Below are 10,209 nucleotides of genomic sequence, written 5' to 3' on the forward strand. Positions count from 1 at the left end.
TTATATTTTAAAATCTAATTGTAACCAAAATTGAGTTTTGGAGTGAAATGAACATGGTTTGAAATTTTAGCAGACTGTTCCGTAGATGCACATACAAAACATTCCTTCCGTAAATGCATTTACGGTAAGAAACACATTTTTTTCAAATTCATGGTGCTTCCGAAAATACATCTACAAAAGTTGGAGGCAAAATTGAAATTTTACATGGTGGCTAAGAGTTCCCTGGAGTGGATTGAGAAATTGTTTTTTTTTCTCTAATCATTTTTCATCGTATTTACAAATTTTTTGTTATAAAATATTATAAATGTAAATATATTTTCTCCCCTAAAAATAAATGAAAAATCACAAGCCAAATCCGAAAAACCGTAAAGTTGAAGTACCAAATGCTAAATAACCAAACTTCCTTTACGAGTTAGGTCTTTCCCAAATTTGTATGAATTAGGGTTTTGTGAAAAACAACTGCGTCTTCGAAATTCTGCAACACACGAAGGAAAAATGTCTAAGAAGAACGATCTCGCAAAGAGAAAGAGGCAGCACGAATTCGAACTCCGAAGTACTCTCTCACTTTTGAGTTCCCCAAAATTTGCAAACTCACTTCGATTTTTCATTTTCTGATTCATAGCTGTGACATTTTTTCAGGAGAAAAACTCGAGAAGGAGAAGAAAGATAAGAAACTTCAGGCGAAGAAAAACAAGATGAAAGTGAGTGCTTCCTTTTGATTCCTCAAATTCATTTTCTGCTCTGCGGTTGCGTAAAAGCTTTTGCGATTTTGGTCGGTATAGGTGTGGTATAGGTGTTGCGACACTGGTTGCGATCGTGGCGGTGTGAATTAATCACAATTTAATCTTTAGCATTAAAACAATGAATAACGGTATTGGTACTGGCATTTGCCGATACCGTTTTGTCGCGACTGTTTTTATGTATTTGTGGTCAGCGGCCGTATTTTTAATGTGTGTATTTTTAAGATTAATAATGGTATGATTTTGTTGGGAAAATTTGTTTAGGTTGATGGTAGTGACAGGAAAAAGAAGGGTGGAAGTGGGTTTCAGGTGGGAAAAAAGAAAGTGAAGACCAAGGTATCTGCTTTGTCTACCCTACAAGCGCGCACTTGATCGCATTGCTGCCGAGGACGTACGATATGACTGCTATGCTGAGCACCGGGAGACGATTCCCTTTGATGAGATAGCTTTGTATTCTGGATGGTTGGCCACCAGCTCGACCATCCTTGTACGATATCTTCTGGAGCGCGTCATGCGTCAGTTTGGCTACGCATAAATGGTACCTCGCGACCCTATAGTCTCTGCTCCTATCACCATGACCCGTCGGCAGTTAGATGAGGTCTTTGCAGACTGGGAGCATCACATGGTTCCTGAGGAGACTCGGGCGACGAGAGCAAAGAGCAATTGGAGCTGCGTTGAGGGATACATCACCTGGTACTACAGGGTGTCACACCGTACATGCTGCCCGCTGCACCTGGAGATCCGCCCAGGCCAGCCCACGAGGAGATTCTGCAGGCTCATCAGGCTGAGATGGACCACGCTCACGATCTCCTTCCTCGGTGTCGTGAGATAGCTGACATGGGTTTGAGAGCCATTGCAGATGGTCTATTCCCTGGGGGATCTGCGCAGAGGCGTGTGGTGGATATTATGATTAGGTTGACACAATATGCATTTCTATACAGTAGAAACCGTGCTAGGACTAGTGGGGCACTTGACACTAGAGGCAGAGCCATGAGAGGCCGTGGTGGACGCAGAGGCGGAGGCGATGGCCGTGGTGGAGAGCATTAGGAAAATGTCACGCACACACAGTAGTGATGTCTGTGGCCTATTTTTATGTTTGTATTTTCTTTGATGATGTATTCGACATTATTTTGATAATGTATTCGACATTATGACCGACATTATTTATACGATGTATTTTTTTTATTTACCGACTATTGTATTTAAAATGCGTCTCTTTAGGTTTACATTTATATTTTAAAATATTATTGTAACCAAAATTGAGTTTTTGAGTGAAATGAACATGATTTGAAAATTTAGCAGACTGTTCCGTAGATGCACATACAGAACACTCCTTCCGTTACGGTAAGAAACACATTTTTTTCAAATTCAGGGTGCTTCCGAAAATATATCTACGAAAGTTGGGGGCAAAATTGGAATTTTACATGGTGGATAAGAGTTCCCTGGAGTGGATTGAGAAATTGTTTTTTTTTCTTCTAATCATTTTTCATCGTATTTACAAATTTTTTGTTATAAAATATTATAAATGTAAATATATTTTCTCCCCTAAAAATAAATGAAAAATCACAAGCCAAATCCGAAAAACCGTAAAGTTGAAGTACCAAATGCTAAATAACCAAACTTCCTTTACGAGTTAGGTCTTTCCCAAATTTGTATGAATTAGGGTTTTGTGAAAAACAACTGCGTCTTCGAGATTCTGCAACACACGAAGGAAAAATGTCTAAGAAGAACGATCTCGCAAAGAGAAAGAGGCAACACGAATTCGAACTCCGAAGTACTCTCTCACTTTTGAGTTCCCCAAAATTTGCAAACTCATTTCGATTTTTCATTTTCTGATTCATAGTTGTGACATTTTTTCAGGAGAAAAACTCGAGAAAGAGAAGAAAGATAAGAAGCTTCAGGCGAAGAAAAACAAGATGAAAGTGAGTGCTTCCTTTTGATTCCTCATATTCATTTTCTACTCTGCAGTACCATAAAGACTTTTGCGATTTTGGTCGGTATAGGTGTTGTGACACTGATTGCGATCGTCGCGGTGTGAATAAATCACAATTTAATCTTTGCATTAAAACGATGGATAATAGTTGGTACTGGCATTTGCCGATACCGTTTTGTCGTGACGGTTAATGTGTGTATTTTTAAGATTAATAATGGTTTGATTTTGTTGGGAAAATTTGTTTAGGTTGATGGTAGTGACAGGAAAAAGAAGGGTGGAAGTGGGTTTCAGGTGGGAAAAAAGAAAGTGAAGACCAAGGTATCTGCTTTGTCTAAAGCTAAAGCTGCACAGGCAATGGAGCTTGATAAATAAATAAGCATAAGCTTTGTGACGTCAATTTAATGCATTTTGTTTTGAGCTATTTGACTACGAGGGTGTGAGATGTATGTTAGGAATAGCTAATTTGGTTGTAGTTCTGTCCTCTCGCAATTTTGTTTCTAGTTTTATCTTTCCATTGATGAAATTTTCTAGTTATGAATGGAAAACAGAATTATTCACGTCATGAAATTCACCTCCGAAAGGATAACTTTTCAAGGATTCCCTTTTTTCGGGTGTCTGATTTGATAATGTATTACATGCCAATATAGTGTAGCATGTGTTTGGTTTGGTTTCACAAACGATCTAAATGTGTTGGACGTCTAACTAAACACATGCTCATACAGATGTACACTTACTGTTGTCGATGGCGGTCCATGGGGGAGAGCCAAAATTATGCCATACTGGCCACTTTGCTGTGCTGTTATAACTGATTATGGTGGAAAAACGCGCAATGTTGAGCGGTAGTTACCATCGCGGCGAGCCCAAAACCGCCATGTATATCCGCTATAGCGGCCATGGTGCCGCTATTTGATAACACTGCTGCATGTAACCTGGTTATACATCAGTGTTTGGTGAATTCTGTGTATTATGGATTTTTGTTATCATCAGAATGCCAGGTTAATGAACTGCAAATTGTATGTTCTTCCTAGCTATGAGAATTGCTTATTGAAGCTTAAAATACCCAATTAGCATTAGATTAGAAAGTTAAACATGTTTTTCAAAAGAATGCAATATATGAATATTATTGTTTTTTTATAGATATGTTACTGGCTTATTGAAAAGCATAATTTCCAGGAGTTTTATTTTCACAATTGATGGAATTCGGCATTAGCTTTTTATTCTTTGGATTATCATCTCTTTTGTATATTTAGACAGTCACACTAAGCATAATAAGAGATGAAATATTTGGATATTAGTCTTCATTTGGGTGGGAGTGAGGTTCTGTCCAGCACTGAGTAGAAGTGTAGATCCATAAAGGCATGTGAATGGGAGTGGATTTTCTCATAATCACAAATTAATAATATAAATAAAGCGAGAAATTAATACTAAACTATTTTGTCTGGAAAAAAAATGCTTTTGATGGTTCAAGTATGGCAAAGTTAGTTGGCTCTTGGCTCTGATTGCGAGTTAGGAGGAGAATTGAGGCTTTTGGAAAAGGAAATTTAAAGAAAATATAGATGTTTTAATGATAAATAAGTGTTTATATATATATATATATATATATATATATATATATATATATATATATATATATATATATATATATATATATATATATATATATATATATATATATAAAAACACTTTGACAAATGAGAAGAAAAATTTCACTGAACTCAAACAAAACTTAAGACTAGACATGACAATAAAACCTAGACCCACTGGTACCCACCTGAACCCGCCCCGAAGTTGACTGGGAAAACCCACTTCGACTGGGTTTGGGTTCGGGTTCGGGTTTTCCCTGATTAGAAAACATGGGGATGGGTCGGGTAATGGGGACACTAGTACCCACCCCGAACCCGTCCCTGAACCCGCCCCGTTTATTTTAATATGTACATTATTATTTATATTTCATAATTTATATTATTAAATATGTGGCTAATGTTTTAATAATTTGATTTGTATTTATTATTTTAAATATTTGAAATATATGTATGAAATTTTTTGAGATTGTTTTATTTTGTTATTTATAATGTAATTTGATTTTTGAAAAAGTAAATATTTTTATTAAAAAAATTGATTTTACGAAATACATGGTGGCGGGGATACCCGAACCCAACCCGAACCCGTTAAGGACGAGTTTGGGTTTTAATTCCCCATCCCCGTTTAGGTTTGGGGCGGGTAACGGGGATTGATTGGGAATTCGGGTTTGAGTTTGGGGAAGATAAAAACCGTCCCCGACCCGCCCCATTGCCATGCCTACTTAAGACAAATGAGCACAAAATTCCACTGAAGAGATAAAATAAGGTCAGCACATTGAGAAGAAAAATTCTCCTTTGCGTGATATTCTACTCCTCTCCTAGTTCCCATTTTCTATTGAGTTACTGTTATCTTCCACTTATTTCTTAAAAGTCACAAATTATCCATTTCTATTGAGTTACTAATATCTTCCATTTATTTTTTAAAAGTCACAAATTATCCATTTATCAATCTGGATGGTGAAAAATACTAATTTTTTTCTTAAATTATATATAATAACAATTAGAACTCGAATAGAGTTACACAACTCCTAATGATTGCCTACATATAAAATTTGGTCTCACATTAGAAGACCAACCATCCATGGACTCTACCCAACTGCAACCATACAATAGAACTATAGAATTTCTGCATTGCGCCAAAATCACACTACTTATGTTGTACCATGGCAGCAACTATCTATCTATCTGAATTGTAATAGATAGCTACACTAACACAGTTTGCAGCAAAACAGTGTGCTCTCATCAACATCTAAACATCAACAACCAGATGAAACCAATCAAATCACATGTGATCGAGAGCCTCCAAAGCAGTACCTCAACCTCTGACCAAGTCTAGCATATTGGCCGAGCGATTGGCGATCAAATTGAGTGCCTGCACATAAATGCCATATATTCACACGTCCAAAATTCTTAAACACCCCATAAACCATTGGGTGATGTTATCTTTGATCATTTTTTCCATCCAGATAGATGAAGTCATTTTCAAGACAGAATTTTTGCTTCTTCCATCATTTTTTCAACAATGATTTTCTCATTAAAAAATCTTTTCGTTACTAGCCTTTCAAATGATCCAAATACATGAAAAATGGAACCCCATGCAAAATTAAAACACAGAAAAATAGATGAGACCGACTCCTCACCTCCAAATTCACCAACATACCTACTCAATCTTAAATCAATGACCCATTCTATGTAAATTAGTTATAGTTAGAATTCTATTTTGAAGCAATCACCACACCATCCTAGGCACGTTTGTCGGAATCACCTTGGTCCAAACCCTAAAACAAGAAATGTTCAAATGAATTTGAAATTCCGACATTATTCCCTTGTAAACCTTTTGTATTGAGTACTCCTCTTTCTGAATCCAACTATCTAAAGCTATCTGATTAATACCATCCACCAAATGATCTATCCCTTCTCCCCAAAACGACCTCCAGATGTGTTGTTTCATATTTGTCGACCAAAGTCCTATACCATAAACCCATCTTTCTACTTTTTACTTTGCAAACCCATTTACCTAACACAGCGACATTAAACACCCTTAAATTTCTAATCGCCAACCCCTTTTTTAGATATGCATACATACTTTTTCCAACGTACCCAATTTAGTTATCTCTACTTTCCTTTCCTCACAAAAACTATTTAAAAATATACCCTACTTTAGAAATGATATATCTCCGAACTTTGAAGAATGAGAGAAAATAAATATGAACCGCATACACGATTGATTCTAATAGAACTACCCCACCACCAAATGAAAGGTGTTTATTCTTCCATCTTGATAATTAGACTTTATTGTCTTTATCACCTTATTTTAAGTATTTTTACTCTTCGAATTCGCCCCTATTGAAATATTGACTTAATTGAAAGATGCAAAACCTATTTTACAATTTAGAATCTTTTTTGACTCTACTACCCAACCTTGAGGAACATTGATTTCCATAAACAAATTTTTTGAAAAATTTACTTTCAAATCTGACATCGATTCAAATAACAATATATTTTCTTTTATAATTCTGATATTCCGTCAACTCTTCTGACCTATAATCTCAATATCATCTGTGTATATATGGCAGATGAGAAAGTCTTGAGGTTTAATATTTCTGGTAGCATATGTTATTTGTTTCTCGTAGGAGGTTTGAGGCCAACTCTCTTTCTATTTGTAAAAGAAAGACTAACACAATAACACATACTCTTAGAGTATTCTTATTAAAAAAAGTAAAATGAAGAGGAAAAAAAACTATTTGGAATGAATACATATAAGGTGGCGTTTAAGGCGGGAAAGGAGAATCCTTTACCATCATGGAGCAGTTCAATAAAAGTCTTCATTCGGGTGGAAGTGAGGTTTTGTCCAACCTTGATTAGAAGTGTAGAATCATAAAAGGCACGTGAATGGGAGTGAATTTTCTCATAATCACAAATTTAATAATATAAATAAAGAGAGAAATAGACAATAAACTATTTATTTTGCCTATACATAATAATTAAAATTTATCAATCTGGAAGAAAAAATTGCAACCAATACATAATAACATCATCCTGCATTAGAATTGAAATTGAATTGAAATTAAAATTGAAATTGAACTCAATAGAAATACACAACTCCAAGTGATTGCTTACATATAAAATATGTTAACACATTAGGATACCAACCATCCATGGAATCTACCCGGCTAGTTATACAACAGAACTCCAGAAATTATGCGTTGCCCCAAAATCAAACTACCTATGGTGTACCATGACAACACGACAACAACAGTCTGTCTATCCAAATTGTAACAGATGGTGACATCAACACACTCTGCAGTAGAAATAGTATGCCCCACCCCCTACATCACAATATCAACCGCCATATGAAATCGATCAAATCGCAGACGATCGAGAGCCTCCAAAATTGTAAATCAACTTTTGATCAAGTTTAGAAAATTGGCCGAGCGACCCGCGATCAAATTAAGCACTTGCATAGATGTAGGGCCATCTTTGAGGGTCTTAAATTTTTTACGGTTAAAGCACAACTAAATAAGGCCTTATAAATCCTTGCCACTATTAAAATGGGGTTAAATATGGCCTCTAATTATTTTTCATAGTTGAACCACGACTAATATACACATGGTCTCAAAAAAATTGAGACGACCTTGCATATATGCTATATATTTACGCATCCGGAATTCTTAAACACGCATTCAGATGCGAAAAACCATTGAGTGATGTCATCTTTGTTCTAACTTGACTTGAGACGAAGCCATTTCCAAGATATAATTTTTGCCTCTTCCACCATTTTTTTATAATGATTTACTCATTTCGAAAAAATCTTTTCGTTTCTTATGGATCTTATCTTGAAATATAGAGAGGCAAAGGTAAGAATCCTTTGGAGTTATTTGAAATTTGGGAAATTCTTAGAGGTATCTAAGGGGATTGGAAAACACTTCTAAACCCCTCGGTTTTGTGTCATTTAAATATAGAGAATTAGAGAGATTGAGAAATACTTGGGTAGAAAATAAGATTTGTTCTTTAGAACTTGAGTGACTATTTTCTTGTAAATCTTTTGTAATCTCTGATAATAAATTTTGGAATTATAGTGAATCATATAATCTTTCTCTTCTCAGAGTAAATCAGTTTGATCGATTTGGGTACAGAATATTCTTTGTGTTCTTGTTTTATCTTCTTTTACCATGTTGTGGATTTGTCTTTACTCCTTAAAAGTTACTAGTTTATTGTGTTGCATATGACAATTTATTTTGGTTGTGATTGTTATTTGTCTCATACATCAATTTTTTTGGAGTGTTTGAATCCATCTACAAATTCTTAGATTGGTTAGACTTTTCACAATAATTTTGATAATCAAACATTGGTGTCTCACTACAAAGAAAAATATTATTATTACATGGACCAACCAAGTCACTTACTTAGAGAACATGACAATAAACACATAGATATTTAACATGATTTTAAAGTCATTATGTGAATAGATTTATTTTTTTTAACATATATTATAATATTTATAAGATTGAGTCTGCTCATTAGAGACTTAAAAACATATTGCAAACTAGTAGAGGGGATATCTATAGAAACTGGGATGCGATTAAATCCTCGTTGAAAATGTATCTTGGTGAAATTAAAGTATCATTTCATGAAAGTATTGTGTTCATTAAGCATCAATATAATACTCTTTTTTTATGCAAGATTGCATTACTTTGTGTTAAGACATGGTAAACACCACATTGCAAAATAGTTTGAAAAAGTGAAATAAGTAGGTATAACAAGGTTGCACGTGGATGTTTTATTAAGAAAACTCACAATCTCCCTTGTGAATTTGAAATTGAATCTCTTCAAGTACAATGGGGCATTTTACCTTGGATGCCATTCATAAATTTTAAAGGCAATTCTATACTGAAGAGCATGAATTTAGAAGAAAGTGAGACACAATTAGACTTAAACGGGGAATGTGAAGATATGAAGAAGTACTTCACCACCTTAGATATTATTCCTCAGTTGGTCTTGAATAAAAAATGTGTAGACTTACATATCCTTGTACAAATTCTATGTGTGTGCCATCTGTGAAGTTTAAGTCCAAAAAGTGGCAAAAAAGAGCAAATAGGGAGGGCAAAGGGGTGATGTGCACTGTGATTCTTCGTATTGGGAGCACATTTATGTCTGACAAGGCTCAACAAGCCAACTATTCCAAATATCATATAGGAAACTTTCCACAAGTCAATCGTCTACTATGTCTTCAAGACACATTTGCTTCTAACAATTTCCTGTATTTTTGCTTTACTACATTGAACATATTATAAAGTAAAGTTTGAGGAAATATTTGGTTTTCGTGCTATTGGTGATGGCTTATAGGGGGAGAGGAGTCTTGGTCAATGATTCAAATGCAATTAGATGGTGAAGTTTTTCACAACAATGATATGTATTCTAAATTATTCTACGACTCAATTTCAAATGTTAGGAATTCATTAAGAATATTTAGCTTGGGTGTCTATGGGCGTGGCAAATGAATGATTATCCTTGATATGGGTTATTCTATTTATTATAGATACAATATTATACTGGTTACCTTGTCCACGAACATGAACATCACCTTCTTCCCGCTTAAGTTATCTCCAACTATGTCTTTGTGTAAATATAAGCTTATTATAGTTGGCTTTATCAACAATTTTCATTGGGTTCAATTGAAGTTGAGGAAAGATTTTCCATTGCCGCTAGTCACCTAATGTTGGAAATGTCACTTTAGTGAGGGTGAAAGAGAATGACAAACAACATATGTGGGTCACATAAGGCATTGGAAACACGAAGTTAGAGTACAAACACTAAAGAGGCAACATGTAGATTCGCAAGAACCATTAGTTGGACTTCATGATGATTGACACTTTTGTATGGACTTTAATGCTTCGAAACATTTGTATGGTCGATATTGTATCGACACTTGTGTATGGTAGAGATTGCACTGAAG

The 10,209-nt window shown here is 35.1% G+C and overlaps 1 protein-coding gene and 1 long non-coding RNA gene across 2 annotated transcripts; both read left to right on the forward strand.

The window, feature by feature from the left end:
* The first annotated feature begins 373 nt into the window (after nucleotides 1–373).
* On the forward strand, nucleotides 374–1,092 carry LOC131618331 (uncharacterized). The gene is made up of 3 exons (XR_009288802.1): nucleotides 374–553; nucleotides 640–701; nucleotides 1,005–1,092. It is a non-coding gene; the product is annotated as an uncharacterized LOC131618331 (long non-coding RNA).
* Nucleotides 1,093–2,320: 1,228 nt separating this feature from the next.
* On the forward strand, nucleotides 2,321–3,240 carry LOC131618333 (uncharacterized). The gene is made up of 3 exons (XM_058889576.1): nucleotides 2,321–2,514; nucleotides 2,601–2,662; nucleotides 2,920–3,240. Exons 1-3 carry the CDS (start codon nucleotides 2,457–2,459, stop codon nucleotides 3,043–3,045), a joined length of 246 nt encoding a protein of 81 aa, XP_058745559.1. The 5' UTR covers nucleotides 2,321–2,456; the 3' UTR covers nucleotides 3,046–3,240.
* Nucleotides 3,241–10,209: the final 6,969 nt, after the last annotated feature.

Source organism: Vicia villosa, linkage group LG7, assembly GCF_029867415.1.
Source record: "Vicia villosa cultivar HV-30 ecotype Madison, WI linkage group LG7, Vvil1.0, whole genome shotgun sequence".
In the NCBI taxonomy this organism is placed as follows: Eukaryota; Viridiplantae; Streptophyta; class Magnoliopsida; order Fabales; family Fabaceae; genus Vicia; species Vicia villosa.